The following is a 21,238-nucleotide window of genomic DNA, read 5'->3' as shown; positions in this document are numbered from 1 at the left end:
AAAGCGAAAATAGGCTTATATATGATTTTTTTTCTTTCTAAATGAACCTAAATTAGGCTTTGGAGCCAACTGAGCGGGAGTACAAGTGCACACTCTTACAAAAGGCTGACTATTATTTTTCTTCGGCCCTGGTAAAAAAAAAGTATAGAGCATCTCAATGTTAGAAACGACAAAGTTCTAATGTAAATGGGGAGGATCTAGTTACATTTTGAAATACTGAAAAAGAATTCTTCATTAAGCAAAAAAGATGTACATTCTTTTATATATATATATATATATGATTTAGTCCACATATTATTCATTTTTAAATAATTTGAACTATTTTTTTCCGTAAAACTCAAATGACGATGAGTTTATATAAAATTATTTTGATGATGTGTTCGTCCTACGAGATTCTATAATCCTACCGTAAGTTAGCGCAATTCAAGACTATAACACCATCATCTACTTTTTTTTAAAATCAACTGTTAAAATTTAACGATTAAAATTAAAATTGGTAAATGATAAGGTTTGATATTTAGAATCATGCTCATTTTTGGTAGATATGGCAATGGCAAACGTAAGTGGTTGAATGTCAAATATGACAGTTAGGCATAGCGATAGAGTCTCTAGCGAGCAATATAAATTACATAGCCCGGTGGTCTTCAAAGCGCTCGACAGTCAAAACAGCGCCAACGCTAGAATTACTACCACTCGTCGTTATGGTCATCGCTCAGCAATCATCATCTAACGCCCAGAAATTCACCCCCTATAAATACCCAACTTCAAAATCATTCCAACTCACACCATCTCAACTTCAAATTCATGTCAACATGGATAGTGCTCGCTACATCAAAGTTGATAATGCTCGCTTCATTCGAGAAGAAGATGTTTATCTAATTCGATGTTGGATATCAGTTGCAAGCGGTATAGATTTCAAGTTAGCTACTTTTAATTTATGGGCGAAAATGTGTTTCAAAGGTTTATGACGTTAGATCATGTAAATCCAAGAAGAACAAATGTGAGCCTTCAACAAAGATTTTTCTTTATCAATAACGACATGAGATAGTATGCGCAAATTTTGTGGATTAGGAGATCATTCCGAGTTATCCATCAACGAATTAAACATTAGAGTTGATATGAAATTTGTCGAAGACAAAGGAAAACAGTTTAAACATGATCAATGCTATCAACTTTAAAAGATCCATGTGCAGGAGTTTAATTTTGATTAAGTGTTATCTAATGCAATAGCTTTTTAAAAATTAAATGTTTGAATTTAATGATATGTAAAACTAGTTTCAATTTGAAGATTAATTTAAAGAAAGTATTCCCTAATAAAAATAAAAAGATTACATTCAAAAATATTTAAATTGAATTACACTCATAAACTACTCACTTTCCTGACCATTTCCTCCCTCACCATTAAAGGCAATTGGTCATGCGTTTATGATCAAGACTGTTGTTCAACATATCATAGATTGGGCCGGTTTGTGACTGACTTGGTGGTCGAGTCTCGTCGGAATCGACAGAATCTTGAAAAGTAACGGGATCACTCGTGTGGAGGGGAACACGATAGCAATCTTGAAGAGGTTGAAATGCGTAAAATGCTGATGTGGTTGAGACAATCGAGGTAAAAGTGTAGATTTCCCAACTACTTCAATATTCAAACCACCACTAGGAGTTATAATGTCAGTTGGAAATTGGTTAAAAAAACCTCTAGGAGTTGTATCCATATCAATGACTTCATCACCTACACGTACTTGATTATCTAACACTACATTTGGAATAGAACTTTCTATCACTGCATTCTGCGTAGAACGATTTCCCAAACCTCTTTCACTTCCACGACTTCGTTGACTTGAACCTTCTGGACTTGTGCCTCTACTACCAGGACTCATACCTCTACCACCGGGACTTGAGCGTACACCAATATAGTGAATCTCACCCCGAGATGGCCGAGATTGTGCCGGAAATTTCGGTTTAGTTAGGTAGTGAAATATTTGATTTCCCCGAGACGGAATTTGTCCGGAGTTAGGCGAAATTGTCCCAGATTCTTGGTTTAATTTCGGTTGACTCGACCAAAATTGACCAGAATCGGCCGGAAATCTCCGTTGAAGTTTTTGAAATTTAAATGGATCTTGGTTTTCTACCATTTGAAAATAAATATTTATTTCTTGTTATAAAAAAATGTTGGTATTTTATTATACATATGCGTAAAAAATGTTTGATATACATATTGTAGGTATGAAATTCAAAAAAGTAATTTTGGTAGTTACTCCGAGATTTCAACCGAGAATTTCCCCGAGAGAAAATTGTCCTAGTGACTAGACAAACTGAAATCTGGAATTGACTACATTAGCGTACACTAGGACTCGTACCTCTACCAGCATAAGTCGTACCACTATGACCGAAATATCACGAAGTACTCATGTCAAACAATTATGTTTTCCCTCACTCTTTGCATCTCGCTCAAGTGGATTATCTGAAATCCATGTAGTAAATCATGATAATCGTTCAACTGGGTTTTATTGCTTTGGTGAAGCATCTACCCCCAATATGGATAAGTTTGTTCAAGTGCACTAAGAACAATTGGAACAGCAATTAACAACATCTTCAGGCATAAATAGAGTCTCTACGTCATAAGAAAATGATGGCATAGCCGACAATAAACCCGCTTGACTAGGATATGAAAATGCATCGCCCGTCTCTGGTGGGGGTTGGGAAGGAAAATAATCATGACCAAGTGGTACCTTACCTATAGGTGGTTAATTTATCTGATCCAAAATTTTGTGGTTGCATAACAACATTGGGTTTGAAAATAGTGTTAAACCAATAAAGGTACTCATTTCTAGAAGTCAGCTTCTGGATCAAACTTTCAGCTTTTTCCCAATGTGGAGCATCACCTATCAATTTCTCCTAGTCATCTCGAGAAATCCCTTCACTTGGATAAGAGTTGATGGCTATCACTATTTTTTTCTGCAACCGAGGAAGTAATCTTTTGTTGTAATACCAAACACTCTTTTCAGAAATAGAAATGTATAACAAAATTCTATTAAGGCTTAGATCTAGTATTATTTTGGCTTCCACTTTTTCGAACTCAGATATTGTTGCATATGCCATGGAAACAAGGTTAATGCTTGCTCTACACAACTGTTAGGTACTCTGAACAATGACAACATGTTGACCATCTTCGATATGTTCTTTTTGCCAATTATCTGTATCGTACTTCTGTATGACTGGAAAAATATTGGTGTGATTATGAAGAGAAGGTTCACAAACAAAGAAACATGTATACCACCAATACTGAAAATAATAACATTTCTGATTAGTACATTCACCATGTCAAAATAATAAATGAATGGTGTGAAAACATTGGTTCTTATCTCTAACACTCCCCAAAAACCATTATAATTTTTTTTTACATCGAGCAATTACAGAGGCCTATGTAAAGTTCTGATAAAATTGGATACCCCGAGTCATATCTTGGTGCTTTCTATAAATATTCTAGTGATTCGAGAAAATCAATTAATACCACTGAACTAGCATTTGGAAATACAAACACATGTTCGAGTTCCTCATAATATTCACGGTACTTATGTTGTGAATGATCTAACCTGTTTTGATTCATTTTCCTAGCATAATGTTGTAAAACACTTTCCACATTTAATCCATATGCTTTTATTTGTTTATATGCTTGATTTCCTTCTAGATTATTTGAGTATAAAGGAGGTATTTTTTTCCATCTATCTTCTAACTCCCATTTTAGTCTGTTAAATGGAAGTAAATTTCTCTCACATGGAATTCCCATGAACATGTAAAAATCTAACGATGTAACTTATATTTAGCAACATATTCATAATTAGAGTTTGTTTGAATTTTATAAAACTAAAAACAAATTCTAAAACTTAATTACGAGGAAAAACAAACTTATCACATTTAAAATCTTTGAAAAAGAAAGTATTCGTGGTCTTCTACCATTGTTTGGATATAACTTGAAATATTTGAGTCTCATGGTTTCTAGGTTGTATATCATATAAACGCCACCAAAGATATCTTCGAACTCTCTGTCTTGAACAAAAGTAGGAAGTAACTTGAACATCGTTCGGTACTTAGACCACCCACCTCGTAGGGAAACTGAATTAACTCGCTCTGGATGGCCACATATGCACGCAGGGAGTACATCATCACCAACTAGTTGTCTAACATTGCATATTCTGTATCATGCACATAATTTAATCCACTGGCTGGGGTGCAGGTAGGTCCTTTGACTTCTCTGTGATTTTTTTCTTGATTTATATCCGGAAGAAAGTAACTAAAAAATTTTGTATATGAGAAAAAAGAGAAGGTGTGAAGAGGAATGAGATAGGTAATGTGCTATTTATAGGAGATATAGAACCAACTGTTGGCGATATTAAGTCGAACAATATCGAGTTATGTTCAGAAAATAGTCAGCGATTGAGTCTTCATCGCTAACCGAATTGACAACATCGCTCAATAGGAATTTAATCGCCCAACTCTTCTACCATAGTGGCACGGCTGGTTGTCATGCCACCTGGAACTTGCAAATAGATTAGGGCATAGGAATAGGCCTGAAAAAAGCATAATACAATGGCCAAAGTCATCATGTTGTATAATTACAACCTTGATGACTATGGTATAGTCGGCAGGTTATGAAGATTATACTTTGCCGACTAATCATGTATTTATAACACCTTTTTCTGTATGAAAAATCTCATTTGATCGTCATTGTGGTTTCTTATCAACATGTTGTCTACAGGATCATGCCAACTTTTCATTCTGTGATTTCTGAAAGTGTTGATTTCTTCTATCATTTGGAGAATAAAACCATTAAACAGTTGTGCAATTCCCTTGTTAGAAGTATTTGGCTTATATAGTTTCACTTCCGTTACAAAAAACTCAAAATAAATTTTTTTCCTCAAAAATCTTCCAACATGATCCGTAGGTTAAACATATCCAAAACAATAAGTGCTAATTGAACCAGTATATCCATTTTTAAGTTATAATTAAAGGGGTTTTACTTTCAAACGACCTGTTAAAATGATAAGTTTTTCATAATCTCGGTGCCCCGTTAAAATTGTGGTGATACATGTAATGATACAATCAATCATATTATGGCTAGTTGATTTTGTTGAATTTATGAGTCAAAAAAAGAGAGAACAAAAAATCAACAAGAATATAAGGTTAGTTTAGCATGAGAATCATGTGGTGCTAAGACAAGAGACAGTCACATGGATGCTAACCTTCGTATTCTTGTCATGTTTCTTTCTCCTATAGTTTAGCTCAATTTAAGCAGAGATTGTCGTGCAAGACAATTATATCCATTGTACTACTAGGGTTCACAGGGAATAAGCAACAAAAATATCATGCCTTTAGGCAAAAAATATATTTAGCTCGTAGTACGTACTATAGCAGTCAAAAGAGAAAAAAAAGAAAAATGTGATGCATGCTTTATTATGCCCACGAGGAGACGTATGGCTTTGTCTTTCCCATTGAGTTTGTTTTAACTCTTTCTTAGTAAAACTTGATTGTACTCCTATCCATTAAGAGGACGTTTGCTCAATACTCCTTGTTCTTTGTTCTTCTTATGGTTTTTAGTTTGGAAGCCATCGGTTGTGAAGGTCATGGTTATCAAATTTCATGAGAAATTAACGGTTCTGGAAGATTGTTACATGGGTTAGTAAATTCCACGTAAAATTACTAGCGGTCCAACATCAAGGACAAAATCAAACTTCAGTCACATGACGTTCCGTAACTTCCGGAAATTGAAAACCGAAAAGCACTAAAAGCATACTTAAGTGTGAGTCCGAATTGAATCCAATCTAAGGCGTCAATCAGCCATCACTAGAGTCCGAATCGAGTCCAATCGAGGCGTCAATCAGTCATCGGGTAGTTCAAGACATTCGTGTGGGAGCCGCCGTATAATCCACCCGATCTCAAAAGGGTTCGCCAAAACCCTGCGCATCGCCACCCACCATGAATTACAAGGAATGTGGGATAAAAAGCTTAAATGACTGAGAGAGACAAAGCCATACGTCTCTCCTGATAGCAATGCAGCGTGGAGTGTGACACACGGTCGCAGGAAAGCACTGGGAAATCTCTTTCTCCAAGCCGGACAGACAAACAGCACCTCTAATGATTGAGTTAGTGTTAATTCCTTAAATATTCATTAGACATATATGATTCAACTCTTGTACTTGAGCAAATACCTTTGCAAAGAGCATGTTAGGGAGATTAAGTCAAGAACTCAGGATTATGAAAAAGTAGGCTTTACAACTTGCTGCACACAACAACAACATAAAATATGAGATTGATTCTCAACTAACTAGGCTCTACCTACTGGTACTTTAACCAGTTTCTTTAATGTGGCATTGAGCACAGATTTTGGGAACTTCTAATTATTAAAAAGTTAAAAAACTACACTTGATGCAGAGGGTACCAAAATCCGAATAACTGAGAATTTTCTAATTTGTTTTATATGGATTTAATACCTTTTCCAGTAAACTAGTATCTTCATTTGTAACGATGAAGAAGTTTTTGCTAATGCAATATACCCGATAAGGTGTTTATTCCTTTTTCGTATATAAATTCACCGTTCGAATTTTCTTTATATCGTAACATTTTACAATAATCTTTAATTAATATTAACAATTTCATCTAGTATGTATTTTAACCAACAGAACATTTCTTATAACTTGTATCGATTTGATCCGTGACATTTATAAATAAAGGATGTGATTTTAAATATATATATATATCAAGAGATTATCATCATGTTTGAGTTGTCTGGATCTGAGGGAAATCACCCGATTTATCTGGATCCAACTCGATATGTGGTTTTGAGTCAGATCTGACTCAAAAATATGTGATGAATCAGGGGCATTTTGTTATCTGACTCAAATGGGTCTGAGTCAAAGGTCAAATCACATCTGACTCAAAATGAAAAACAAACGATCCGACTGTTGACTCGACTCGAGTCAGGGGTTGACTCAGATCCAGACGCCGAGTCAGCTGCAAACAAGCACGATCTATGTTGCAGACTTTCATGCCCGATCTCATCCATTCTTCCCAAATTATTATCCACGAAGTTTAATGATGATGGGCAGATCATCTCATCGGTCGTAGATCATTGGACTTGTTGAGTGATTTTTGCTCCCCTACACTAACTCGTAGAAATGCGAATATGACATTTATACCGTTGGTGGCCGGGCCAGAACATCAGCTCGATGGACTAAGCCTCGGCGGCTGTTCCGAAACGGCCGGCATCGGTCGGGCGGTATGTACATGGTAGGAATGCATTGGGAAGTGGATGCTCTTAGAGAAGCGAGATAGAAAACCGATCTATCGGTATCGTTGGTTGAGAGAAGAGTGCCCCCCTTAGATTGGATCTCCGCCTTGGATGCTTAGGCGGTCTGGCGGTATGTACATGGTAGGGATGCATTGGGAAGTGGATGCTCTTAGAGAAGCGAGATAGAAAACCGATCTATTGGTATCGTTGGTTGAGAGAAGAGTGCTCCCCATAGATTGGATCTCCGCCTTGGACGCTTAGGCGGTCTGGCGGTATGTACATGGTAGGGATGCATTGGGAAGTGGATGCTCTTAGAGAAGCGAGATAGAAAACCGATCTATCGGTATCGTTGGTTGAGAGAAGAGTGCTCCCCTTAGATTGGATCTCCGCCTTGGACGCTTAGGCGGTCTGGCGGTATGTACATGGTAGGGATGCATTGGGAAGTGGATGCTCTTAGAGAAGCGAGATAGAAAACCGATCTATCGGTATCGTTGGTTGAGAGAAGAGTGCTCCCCTTAGATTGGATCTCCGCCTTGGGCGCTGAGGCGGTCTGGCCACGCCGGAGGGACATTAACTATTTGCAGCATTCACGGTCTTATCGGGGCGGCTCAGCTCACTGCCCAAAAACACCCAAACCCAACGAGCATAGAGGAAACAAAGGGTGTTTTCATTTGGGGCAGCACTTTTATCATTTTACCTGCCTCATGAAACCCTGGATTGGGATGATAACGTTTTCACCTCGTGTTTTTTTAACAGTAGGAATAATAGAGCAAAAGAGTGAAGTATTGACCTCATGTTGACATATGTCGGTGCCCCCTTTAATGCGCAAATAATTGAGTCACAGTGAAAGAGACGCAACAAATGATATCATGCATGCATGACTAGGAGGAGGATCTGGTTGAACTCAAATTGGAGACGGACAAAGTGAAAGCAAGAAAAATGAAACAACTACTGGTATAGGGTTTTCCAGTGTGCAAAGGCAATGGGAAGAGGTAAGTAAAGAAGAGGAGGAGGGGACCTCTTCTGTCTATACATAACTCTAAATGAAAGCCTATATATGAAATTCAATATTTGCAGCTGTGTGTTTTATCAATGTGAGTGAAAGATGGAGATAGGTGCATTGAAACATACACTCATATGTTAGCATTGGGTCCATTACAAAAATTCAGATTACTCAATTGGGAGAAACTCAACTTTCACCATCTTTATTGAAAGAAATCCAAAAATTTGTATTGTTGTGTCAATTTAGAGGTGGGAGTCAATTACTTCATCCCCACTCCAACCCTCTTTTTGAGTGTTGATGGTTACCTTAGTTGCAAAAGTTTGGCCATAGAATCCCTTTACTATACAAGTTTGAATTAGTTTTCAAAGTAAAGTTGAGTTGTGATATATGCCATGCATCCCATGCTTGCCCATACTTCTTCCGTTTGTATTGGATGTTTCCTAGCAAGATGAGTTGTTTTCCTTTGGGAAAAGACTTTGGCATATAGCTTTCTTGCGTCCCGCATGGAACAACACTTAACAGTGTAATATAGTCCGATTTTACTATTCTATTATAGAGATATGAGAGATATTAAGAGTATGATTTGCGAAATTAGCGCTGGTTCATAGGTCAACAAGGTCAATCCCAAAGTGGAGGGTGTTGCTAAATCTTTGAGGTATTTACAAATGAAAGTCACTATCAAGTAACATGGCCAGATGAGTCAACAAAACACCGCATGTGATGGGTTTTCTTTTGAAGCATTTGTAATGGAGATCACTGACTCACAAGCAAGGTTTGTGTCTTTCTCTAGAGTGCAATTGTCTTGCCTAAGTAACTGTGGGCGTGCACCATGAGAAAAAAACAAGAACAAATACTCGTGCTACAGATGGCTCGTTTGGAACAGTGGAGATCACATTCAGTTTTCCAATGGATAAACTTCCACGATACCAAGGGGGGATGATGTAATATGAAATGATATAATTTGTGAATCTTTTCACTTTAGTTTGCAGAGGAAATCTGTTGTATCTTTCTCGCGGAAAGTGTTGGAATATTTTGATATTCTTGGAAAGATTTTCATAGGCTTCTTTATTCTCATTGATTTTTTACTGCAATTGATCACATCAACTTATTGGGGGAATAAAAAAGGAAAGAACCATCAGGTAAAAAGTACAAAACATTCAACAGTAAGAATCCCTAAATGAGTGAGAATCTTGAGGTATATGCTTTACCCAGTTATGGGATCTAACTAAACCCCAAAGTACAAAAACTCAAAGATTTGCCTGGTAAAAATGATACTAATTGAAAACTAAAAATGAGATTTGCTCCTTAAGTTTTCTTCTGTGTGTGATGATAAAGTGAAAGCTATTGGTAGGAAAAGCCACGTGAATGCATTGAAAAAAGCCTGTAATGTTGTTCTCTCCCAACATCTCCAACCCATAAACTTTAAAACTCTGAAACCAACTACCAAAGAAGCAGCCAGTAAATTAAAGATGGTGGTGGGGGTTCATGAGAAGAGATCCCCACAACACATGTTTCCTCAACCCCCATCAAAAACCCTACCCACTTAAATTTTTTCAGATTTTTCTCTACTAGAATTTACCTAGAAAAAGAGCAGGAAATAAAGAACTAGGGTTATGGGGTATAGCTAGGGCCTAGACCTATAGACCAAACCCACCACTTACATAGCTCCACTACAACAATTTTCCATAAATGCAAAAGGCAAATCTATGGTGATCATGGGTGTAAAAAGGGAAGTGGATCAAACTCTCTTCTATGTTTTACAGACCATAGAAAAATAAATGAACAGATACAAAGTGAAAACCAAAAGATAATATTGATTGCATCCAAAGGAATGAATAATAAGGCCAAAATGCACTAATGAACAACCATAAAGCTGGAAGTAAATAGACCTGGTTTTAAGTCAAATAATAGATGTGGCAAAACCCCAATAAACAAGGGGATGTAAATGCAATACATGAGTTTTACATATAAAGTACTTTCAGCTCAAACATATGACCTGATTAAACCACCTAATATTCCTCCTATACACTAACAAACTTCCTTACCAAGAATGATGACCTAAGAAACAGAATTCGTGGTTAAGGTCTGCTATTTTCCCATATTTTTCCCTGTTATTTTTGTTTTTGTTTGTCAGAACAAGACTTGGAATTACACTAAAGACTATATACTCTAAAAAAGGTGCATGTGTGCAGAAATTCATCCTTTTTTGAGCATAATATAAATGGAAAATAACAAAATAACCATACCACTTTGATTGGAGACATAGGTGGGGAATGTCCAAGTGCCACTACGTGGTGCTTACTCAGAATTTCGTCTCTTTACCTGCTGTTGAGATGAAAACACCCAAATGTATTTGCTTTCGTGGGGGCTTATATAGGAAAAATCTGAATGCTGCTGAGTGCCAAATAATGTCAAGTCGTTTCATTCTTCACAGTAGTGCTGTTGGTGACCTGAAATTAACAACATAATGTCTAAGAGACCTAATCATTTTCTAAGAAATATAATGCCTAATATCTACCGATTGATATGACAGACCAACAACAAAATCCCTAGTCTGATTCAAAATATGACTACTGGGCTTGAACTTATCACCACCATTCACTATAAGACACCAAAACAACTGTTAATCATTTATAGGGATGCAGACAATTCACTTGGGATAACTACAACTGAACTGGCAAATGACATAATTTTACCATCAGCAGAGGTAGTACATCAAAATTTATTTGTGGAGAACTAACAACCACAAAGAGGCCTGAGGAAAGTTATTTGACAAAGATGTTTGAGAAAAAATAATTTTGCTACAGTCTGAACTATTAGCATATGTTAGAAAATGGGTCAGGATGAGTACTGAACTTGTAGAAAAGGCTCAACACTGAGTCTGTTCAATCAATAAAGCCACATTCAAGAATTTGACATCTGAAGACACCATACTCGTATGGACAAAACCAAAAACACATTAATAAATCAATTGGAACATCCTGAAACATAGTCTTTTATAGGCACTACATGATATCTATCATCACTAGGTGGGCAACATGCAGGGCGCTGACTTGTATAGCAGTAGCTCATGAAGACTGTACCATGGGTTCATATAAAAACGGATGCCCAAGATCCATTCAGGAAAGATAAGAAATAAAAAGGTTTGATGAAGAATGAGTTGTGGGATAAGGTGCCTCTCTACCTTTGCCTGCAGTATCTTTTGGCTGTCAATGAAATACTGATTTGGATGGTTGATCCCAGAGTCACAAGATGAAGCATGTACAGCTTCAAAAGTCAAGGTGCATGCCAACTGCAAATGATTCTAATTTGGTAAATACATAGGCACAAATGCTAATAACATCAAAACTAAGATCTTGTGTGGTATACCTGATAATGCCGATTTTTTACTTTGTCCATCACATCCCCCATCAAACGACTACTTACTCCCATTTTACTCAGGGCAGCTTCCAAATTTTCTTTGCTATCAATGAAAAACCAAAGGCAACGTAAGTATGTAATCGAAATGTGTGGAGAGTGCGATAAACTTGAGAACACTTGGTTTGTTTAATCTTCAAAAGTGCACATAATGATTCTGGCTCTCATTAGCTAGCAAATATTTGGGTTTAAACTGTGGTTGGATGGAACCAGTAGTAGGACGGAAATTTAGGAACCATATCAGGTGAAAAAAGATGAGATGAAATTTCAAGATGCTATCTTATGAACAAAACATGGTCGAAACCTAAACTCTTTGATATCCTGTGCATAGACATAATGATATTAGAGAGTAAACCTGAAATTTCGATAGGGGCAACCATGCTGATCTCCTGCACCAGGAGTTGATGAAATGATCTTTTGACAAGAATAGGGCGTGTAGTCCTGCACCAGCCAAGAAAAAAATCTTACAAATACATCATTTGAGAGCTCAACTAATTTCTGTGAAAGATGACTTACGATTCTCTTTCCCTCTTTTCCATAGTTGTGTCGTATACTGTAAGCATACTCCTTGTCAAACCTCTCAGATCCAACCTATACCAAAGGAGTAAAAAAATACAAGCATTACATGACGAATTTGAAAAACTAAGATATCTATCACATTATACAAGCACAACCTAGTTACTCAAATCATCCGAGCCAAATATGTAAATGGTGAGGCATTATTCCAGAATTTGATTCAAAAGTCATACTAAGGGAGGTTGACAAACTAAAGAGAAAACAAAGCGGAAAAGGGGTTCTTGCATTTGGTTAACTGTAGTTGAAATTCTAAAAATGATCTTAATAGCATTGAAATCTTTACAATAAGAATGTGGCACAGCAAATTCTGATCCAAATTTAACCCAAATAAAATGGAGATTAGTATCTGTACATGTATAGTATACAAACCTTTTGAGAGAATTCTGCTTTCCAGAATGCAAGAGCATCGTCCAAGTTCAAGCCAACCCCCTGTACAATAGAAAACTACAAGTTACTAAAAAAATAAATCGAAAAGGAATGTTCTGAGATGAAACACATATTTTGCCCTGTAGGTATTTATTTTCTTATTATACCTCTGTCATGTATACTTATCTTCAAGGATCGGATAATTATATGCAGGAATTCAGCTTTGACACGGCAAACCTCTTATTGATAAACTTACACATAAAATTTTATTCTGGAGATAACTAGACTTAAATCTATATAGTTTCAAGAGAAACTCATGTCCTCAGCATGAATCAAGTATGTTTCACGTGCACTGTATGACTTATACGCATGTATGTGTCGGGAAAACTTACCTTCAGAAAAAGACCCAGTTGCATTCTTCCTCCATGTTTTAAATGATGATCCTCTCTCAGCTGCATAGAGCAAGAATGCCGTAAGATACAATCCGGAAAACAAAGAATGAGAAAAAAAGAATAGAGAGGGCCAGAACAAGTAATATGACGATTATCTGAAGAGAGATGATGAAACAAAATTCATAAACCAACATTACCTTTTCAAACAAGTGGCGCATACAAAGTGGGAAAGAACTACTGGCCACTTTATCAATGTCCTTTATTGAAATCTCTGCATATTCCTTCGGCTATAGAAGACATACAGAGGAAAATTTTCAACATCTTATTGCAGCAGAGTTTATTGAAAAACCAATTGAACTGAACAGAGAAATCAGGTACCTGTGAATAATCAGGACCTAAATAGCTTGTGCTCAGTGCTTCGACAATCTGAAAGAGAAAATATTATCAGTTAATATAATAATGGACAGCAAGAACTATGTTGCCAATTTCAAGGTCTATAAGATATTATGCAGATTTCACTCACAGGAGTTAGACGATCTTTTTCTTGCTCCTTTAAGGTTGTTGTCCATTTTCTGCAAGAAAAAGTAGGTAGGATGTTGTAATTTTCGCAACCCAATTGTAGTAGAGCATGTTTAGAAACTAGATTGCAGGAGATGTTTGTAGTCTATAAGGATAGGTAAACTTTGAAAAGAGCAATACAGCGCATGGCTTTATAGTGTTATTCAAAAGACAGGAATGAAGCCTAAACTGTATGTTGTAACTGCAGTTATAAAACAGCTCTGTGATCTTGGTTTAACAGATAAGTAATGCCTCTTATGACGTGGTTAATCTTGGCAATGGTCCACTAAGATCACAACTTAAGTAATACCCATAAAAAAATTCTAGGCTAATATGCATATTTGAAAGTAAAATTACATCAGTACCAGGTGAACAAACACCTTAACAAAAACTAAAATGTTCAGCCATGCTGCACTTTCATCGAATTGTGCAAGTTAAAATAGAGGATGATATTGTGTTCTAGAAGTTACCTATTTGTCAGCACGAGACCCTTCGATAAATTGCTGCGAAACATACCGGTGACGATATTAACTGCCTAAACAAATGAAACACACACATATTACTAAATTGAGACATGGAAGCAGGATGATGTTCCTTCTGTAGGTCAAAGGTTTAAAGGGTAACATGCTAACAGAGAAACATTTACCTGGTTCATTGCAACATATGCAAATCCTTTATGAATATATACTTTGCGTCCACTAATAAGTTCTGGTACTTCTTCAAATGGTACCTTCATCCAATCCATTGTCATAGATAGATCAATAAAAAATTACCAAGAATGAGATACCTTAAAATCAATGCATGACATAGAGGCGGTCTCTTCCTGAAAAGAAACAACTAACCTTGAAAAACAATGCATCGGCTGAAACACATAAAACAGCTCGTCAGACGTCAACAACACAATGCAAAAATTAGAAAGATATCCAAGAAACTAAGCTTGTTATCCATTCTTACAAGTAAGCATCTGTCGACCAATTGAACGAGCAACCTGGTTCAAGTTTTCTCTCATATCCTGAAAAAAAATAAACAAGAATTGTTATTTAAATGTTAAAGTACTTAAATGACTAGTGGAAACATGCACCCAGAGGTCCAGAGTGGAACAGACACACTTGGGTCTCATATCATTGCTTGTACGAGATAAAGACTGGTGATCAAAATGAAATGTGTAGTTTACCTCTAATTCTCCTATGCCGACTGCTGTGTATGGGAAGCCAATTTCAGCCATTAAAGCCTTCTGCACATACATAAAAATTGAAAGCAATTTAAATTTATAGAAAACCCAAAAAGACAAACCATTAACCTAATAAGCATACCAAATATACCTGAGATTCAACACTTTCGACACGAAACCGGTATTCAAAGAGCTTTGTCTCATGAGTAAGAAACCATTTTCTTAATTCCTCACTGAATATATCCAAAAAGGTAGTCAGATAGTCAATTCATTACCAATACCGTCAATAACACAAATCAAAAATTAATGAATTGAATATAGCACACTTACTTTCTGCAATAGACTAAGCGAAGAACAAAATGCGAGATAATATCTTTATCCAACATTCTAGACGAGTCATGATGCCTCATATTCGCTTTCCATAAATCATTCCCCTTAAAATACCAACAAAAAGAACAAATTCAGATTTACAAACTCATCAATGTTGAAAAATACAAGTGAAAGAGAGAGATCGAGATTCACCAATTTCTCCATTTCATCAGGTTTCTTTCCACGGGATAATCCATTAGAAATCCCAGTAAGAACTGAAAATTGAACCAGCCATTTTTTTATTTACGAAATTGCCACTGTAAAACCCTAGGTATTGTTTTTTTAAAGAAAAATAAAATGAAAGCGAAAAATTGAAATCTTCATGGAATGAGAAACGAATTAGGTATATATATACCTCGTAAACGATCAATAGCGAACAACTCAAAATCTTCTAATCTTACTTCAAGTGAAGGTGCAGATCGATACACCGGAAGCGTTGGGATGGCAGCTTGTGCAGAGATCTTCTTTTGAGATCTTAGGATTTCCATTCTCGCTAAATCTCTCTCTTTCTCTCTCTCTCTAAGCTTTGGAAATGGAGGAAACGATGAAGAATATTAACCCAATTTTGATTTTTCAGAAAATATTAAAATATATATCCGAAACACGGGGGAAATTTGGCGCCCATCTTTCCCGCTCTTATTTGTTGGATACGGGTTAAGTTAGATTATGCTAGGCCCAAATCTATGAGTTATCGATGTTGGCAACTCGACAAGGTCACACCAAAATACTTTTTCCATGCTATGCGTTTTTGGCTGCTCCAGACTCGAGAGGAGGATACATAACGGTGAACCACAAACTGGAGAAATTCTTCTGGAGTATAGGAATGAATCCATTAGGAAAGTGGTTTGGATGGAACTTCCAAGAATACGTAGTAAATACGACTACTTTAAAACAGAAGTGTTTCTTCTTTGCGAGGAAAAAGAGATGCACAGCAAAAAGATACTACCCACGTTTTAGGAAAAGTGAATATTTTTACGGAACACCTTTAAAACAGCGGAGGCCAGATTTTCATTCAGAGACAAATATCAAAAGGCAAACTATGCATGCGTCGAACATAGCCAAACTCTAAAATAAGTTCAATACACACAACTCTAAATTGCTATGTTCATAAAAGGTTCACTGCCATCAAGCCAGGGGATTATAGTTTTCATTCATCACTGTATAATCCTTCATCAGTGAATAATCCTTCACGGCCAGCCATGAATCCTCCATCCCCTAGGATGCTGAACATTGTAATCCATGCAATAACAGCAGCCATTGTTTTTATCTCCTGCAAGACGAATTGATAGAGTTGCCAACACAAACAGTCATAAAGCATAATAGTGATCTCCAATTGACAAACAAATCAAACACTAAGCAAAACAATGCACCTAATGGTAGCAGTAAGAGATGAATGAGTCCACATCTACATGTTAAATACAAACCTGAAATTGATTTTTTTGGCCCCATGCATCTGCAGCACTCGACAGAACGACCCTTGTTGACAGTTATCAGTTCAGCAAAAAACATCTCCACTGGAGCATCAGCAACATCAGTCTTTTTAGCCGTGAAGTCGATATGGGTAAGAACCACATTTTTAAAGTTACCAGGCTCCACCAGCTCATATTTTGTACCCTACGAAATTTAGGCCAAGGCAACAGAACAAAAAAGAAAGATTAAGGGAATCCCACATAAATGAAGATTGAATTCAAGAAAAGCAATAAAGATTCAGAAGAAAACTGACTGCTCATTCGTTATAGACACTTATGACATCCATTGCATATGGCCTAATAAAATCATCGCAGTCTTTAGTTGTGAACTTCCATTCCTTTCTGGGTTTAGCTGTAGACCTGAAACAGCCAAGATTAAAACCAAAATCACTCAAACGTTTGAGCTCAATTGAGTTTGTGACAAAGAGATGTGCCAATAACCAGTTAACCATGTCCAAGTTTCAGATTCTCTTCGGAAATCACAACCCCTACTTGTTATATGTTCATAAACAAGCTTTCACCAAGACATTCAATTCATATTCGAACACAAAATTCCAAATCAAACAACATGTACATATGAGTTCAACTGCACATGCCATGGAAAACATAACGAAGAAGTAAATACACCGAACTATAACCTACTTTACTCAACCTCTTTAGAGGAGTCATTCTAGTAAGAATCACATGACATGAGCACCTAGAAAAAACAGCAATCCTGGCTGTGGAGAAGTTTAGTATTTTTCCATGTTGTGTGTCAATTAGAGTATGTTTTCATGTTAAGTGTCAATTAGGCTCCCAACCAAAGCGAATAGAATTGTTTAAGATGGATACCATGGGTACGACAAGGTAAGCAAACATGGCAACAACAACAAGCATTGTGGTATAAAATCAAGCACTTGGTAGATATGAACTGCAAATAAAACCCAGCAACCCCAGCATAGATTAGATTCCATAATAATAGAAAAATGTGTATAACAGTTAAAGAAGTGGGAATATCTGAGGGATAAATCAACAGAATTACCCTATAGCAAAAAGGGGCTTCAAAATCCAAGAACAAACTCGCAACTTATAACTCAATTAGGCATTTTAAAACCCTAGCCAGGATCGATTAGATAATCGTTGAAAAATTAAACAGAATTACCTAGCCGGCACAACCCTTGAACGTAAAGATTTGGAGCCATCAAGTGAAGGATCAGACACATCCGTCGAAACGCAAACTTTTGGAGTCAGAAGAACCATCTCTCCATCCCTTTGCTGAAAAAAGAGCCCATGGCCTAGAATCTGGAAGCATAGCCGCCATCGTTTTACCCTCTCTATCTCCCTCCATACCTTGAGCAACCACCATTTAAATGATCGAGAACAATCCAGGCTCAAACTGGACTTGGGGTTTGGATAAAATCAGATAAACATCCTTATCTTCTCATACCGACTTTGGCTTTAGTTCTGTATATGAATAGCTACCGCCGGTGGTCATTTTGTAACTACTTTGGTGTAACCGTGCCCTGCCCCGCACTGCCTATGATGCGAAATAATACTTGGTGAGGCCCAGCACCCGTCCCAGAGGAATCAATGCACTTGAACAAGAGTAGGGCCGCGTTCCCAACGGATTTTTGGCATAGAATAGAACAGTGTAGAATGAAATCTTTTTTTTAAGCATGAAGATATATATTAAATTAAATTTGTTGAGTAATTTATTGCTTGGTTTCCGTCCACCGTTTCGTTTGTTAGACCGTCTGCTGCTTGATTACCCTCTCGATAGGTGTGTTGGATATCACAAAATTGGATTTGGCTCACTCTAAATTTTATATCGGCGATCATTTCTGAAATATAACACGGGGCTTCAGTTGGAGTCTTTATGAATATCATAAGATTTTCTGAGTCTGTTTTGAACAACACTTTGGTCCGATGTCTTTCCATCGCCAATCTGATTACGATAACTCTACACATATGGACATCCTCTACAATCAATTAGATAACTGTTGCAGCTGTGGGAGGCCGACGAAGAAATTAGCAATCACAAACACACATAATAGGTCAATGTGAGAAGAAAATTTTGCTCTTTTAAAGAGAAAAGTGTCATAGGCTCCCACTTCCAAGTTCCAAGTGTGGGTTTAGAAATTGGCAATAAACTTTGAAAAATGAAAATATATACATTACACACCCTATTGTCTCATGTACTCCGACAATGATATATACACCGGGAATTTATCCCGTGGTTGTCAGCGCGCGAGGGTGCGGTGGTGGGACCCACATCCACCATTGCCAACCCAGATGATAGAGCCATTACCCTCGTCCATTAGATCCCTACCCGGTGAAAGCTACGGGATTTATTGCAGTCAATGTAGCATCACCCCATGTACTCTCCTTTCGTGTCACTTTTCTTTATTACCTCAATGTTTTCTTTCACATTTCTGGGTTTGATGCAACGATGAAGAAGATGATGTTGTCAAATGCTACCATGGAAGATAAACATGAACTATAGCTCTTAGCCCTATTATCCTTTTTTTTTTACTTTACACCCGATCTTGTTTTTATTTCTCAAAATCAGTTTAGGATTTAAATCATTTTGATTAGTTAAATTATTATGGGTTTAAATCATCATGTATAAGAGTTGGGTTTTTTTCTTTTTCTTTTGGCTTGGTTTGTTGGGGGTTTATGCAGTTCATTTAAGGTTAAGAAGATCAACTCAAGTTTTTTTTCCCGTTTTTCTCATGAAATATATTGCTACAAATAGGGTATGTCATCCATATAATCAATGGGCTGGGTGTGGTTTTGCCCGACCCGTGAGCATGTCTTCTCTACCCGATTTTCTGAAGAACTCTGTTCCGATTTTGATTGATGATAAACTTTGTTCTTACCCATTTGCTTCGAATTGATCGTGTATAATGGTACAAATCAGTGATGCTTAACTTCTAAGTGCGGGTTTAGAAATAGACGGAAATATAATTGTGTTGATTATCTTAGTATGATTGATTTAGCAAAAATTGAAAATTTGGAAAAGTGGTTTTAGTTTCCTCGTTAATCGATTCTGATCGATGTAATGAATATTTTGAAGAACTTCGAACATATAATTCGGTTTTTTGATTACATTGGAAGGAAATTTGTAATCAATTTTTTTGATTACATAAAATTGTATCTCAATTTGATTAAATTGTGAAAATGGAAATACTGATTTTGAATTCTCTGCACAAACATCATGACTGAGAGATGCATATTTCTCATCCTATAATTATCATGATTGTAGATTTAAATGATAAGACTTTTAGCTTATTTAGAGGATGTCTATAGAGTTTTCAATAACTCTACGCATCATAGTTGATCCAGGATGACCCAAACGGTCATGCCAAAGTTTAAAAACACTGGGATCAGAAGTATTAGGACGACTCACAAGATGTGATTCAATAAGAATAGTATGATACAATCCAGAAGACAAAGCAGGAAGCTTTTCCTAATACTTGTTTCTTTTCCGAGACAATGGTAGTAATACACAGGTACTCTATGTTGGCCTCATTTATTGTCTCAATATGATACCCATTCAGATGAATATCTTTAAAACTCAATAAGTTTAGAGGTCCCTGATATTGTACTAACAGTAGCCGCAACTAATGTTAAATGGGAGAAAAACCGTTTTTCACGAAGATTTGTATGTGTTGTAGCACTGTCCACAAGACATATATCTTCACCGTTTGTTGTAAACTTATCATTAGAAAAATCCATATATTCTTGGGACATTTTGACTTTGGGTCCCATAAAATGGTATACCTTTGCATTTGGAGCCTAACTTTGTCCAGCTTTGAGTTTGGGTCCCGGTCAAAGATTGACTATTCTTGACCATCCAACAATCAGTTAAATATGAGATATTTTAACAAAAATAAAACGTTTTCGTTAGTCATTTCACTGTCTTGGATAACTTGGTAGAGTTAGTAAATAAATAAAAAGTAATATTTTCGTTAAAATAACCCATATTTAACTGATTGTTGGATGGTCAAGAATAGTCAACCTTTGATCGGGACCCAAACTCAAAGCTGGACAAAGTTAGGCTCCAAATGCAAAGGTATACCATTTTATGGGACCCAAAGTCAAAATATCCCTATATTCTTTTAGAAAAAGAAAAAGAAAAAGAAAATAAATTGGTTAGACGGCATAGCCAGACATGACCAATAAATAATTAATATCCAGTAAGAAAAAAATACATAACGTACAGAAAGAAGGGGGGGAAATGTGATAATATAAAAACATTAATTGTAGTATATTATCAAGGATACCAGAGTTCCCTTTACAAAGAAAGAAACATATATTTTGAACTGTATTGTTGCGGCTTAAAGAGTCAAGTATTTTGACCATTCTGGGGGCTTAATTGTTTTGGGGAGTCAAAAACTAGATCGGGGGAGATCCAAGTGACTTAAAAGTTTGATTTACCCTCTCATCTAAATAAAACATAATCTTAATTTTCACCCTCTCCCCATTCATCTTCTCTATTCTCCTTCATCTTCTCAAAAAACTCTTAAAAACCATAATAAGGACTCTCATTTTGAGGGGCCCTTAGTAAATGGGATGCTCCGCATAATTTTTCGAGCCGATTTTTTCCAAGATTATTTATTTCCAAAAAATACCTACAAACACGCAAAATAC

The 21,238-nt window shown here is 36.5% G+C and overlaps 1 protein-coding gene across 3 annotated transcripts; it reads right to left on the bottom strand.

Moving 5' to 3' along the window:
- Positions 1-10,162: 10,162 nt before the first annotated feature.
- Positions 10,163-18,036, bottom strand: LOC113271660 (probable DNA primase large subunit). 3 transcript variants are annotated; one of them, XR_003322265.1, is made up of 23 exons: positions 17,748-18,036; positions 16,861-16,966; positions 16,562-16,751; positions 15,493-16,407; positions 15,291-15,352; positions 15,099-15,202; positions 14,920-15,001; positions 14,772-14,831; positions 14,552-14,609; positions 14,440-14,459; positions 14,244-14,327; positions 14,068-14,132; positions 13,563-13,611; positions 13,418-13,465; positions 13,237-13,326; positions 13,040-13,099; positions 12,651-12,710; positions 12,222-12,296; positions 12,061-12,146; positions 11,658-11,751; positions 11,473-11,580; positions 10,535-10,738; positions 10,163-10,396 (listed from the first exon to the last, which is right to left on the bottom strand). XR_003322265.1 is itself a non-coding variant. In XM_026521557.1 (22 exons), exons 4-22 carry the CDS (start codon positions 15,623-15,625, stop codon positions 10,700-10,702), a joined length of 1,377 nt encoding a protein of 458 aa, XP_026377342.1. In that variant the 5' UTR covers positions 15,626-16,407; positions 16,562-16,751; positions 16,861-16,966; positions 17,748-18,036; the 3' UTR covers positions 10,163-10,699. The 3 variants fall into 3 exon arrangements, 2 of the variants coding, with proteins under 2 accessions (XP_026377342.1, XP_026377343.1); XM_026521557.1 differs by having other exon boundaries at positions 10,163-10,738; XM_026521558.1 differs by having other exon boundaries at positions 10,163-10,738; positions 16,562-16,966.
- Positions 18,037-21,238: the final 3,202 nt, after the last annotated feature.

Source organism: Papaver somniferum, chromosome 4 (genome assembly GCF_003573695.1).
Source record: "Papaver somniferum cultivar HN1 chromosome 4, ASM357369v1, whole genome shotgun sequence".
Classification (NCBI taxonomy): Eukaryota; Viridiplantae; Streptophyta; class Magnoliopsida; order Ranunculales; family Papaveraceae; genus Papaver; species Papaver somniferum.
This window is presented reverse-complemented; position numbering and strand designations above follow the sequence as displayed.

Excerpts from the sequence above, each read along its gene's own strand:
- LOC113271660 (XM_026521558.1), bottom strand. The coding sequence starts at position 15,625 with ATGGAAATCCTAAGATCTCAAAAGAAGATCTCTGCACAAGCTGCCATC. Across the intron at positions 15,353-15,492 it reads CGCTATTGATCGTTTACGAG|TTCTTACTGGGATTTCTAAT; the intron begins GTATATATATAC and ends TTCAATTTTCAG. Across the intron at positions 14,610-14,771 it reads TCGGCATAGGAGAATTAGAG|GATATGAGAGAAAACTTGAA; the intron begins GTAAACTACACA and ends ATTTTTTTTCAG.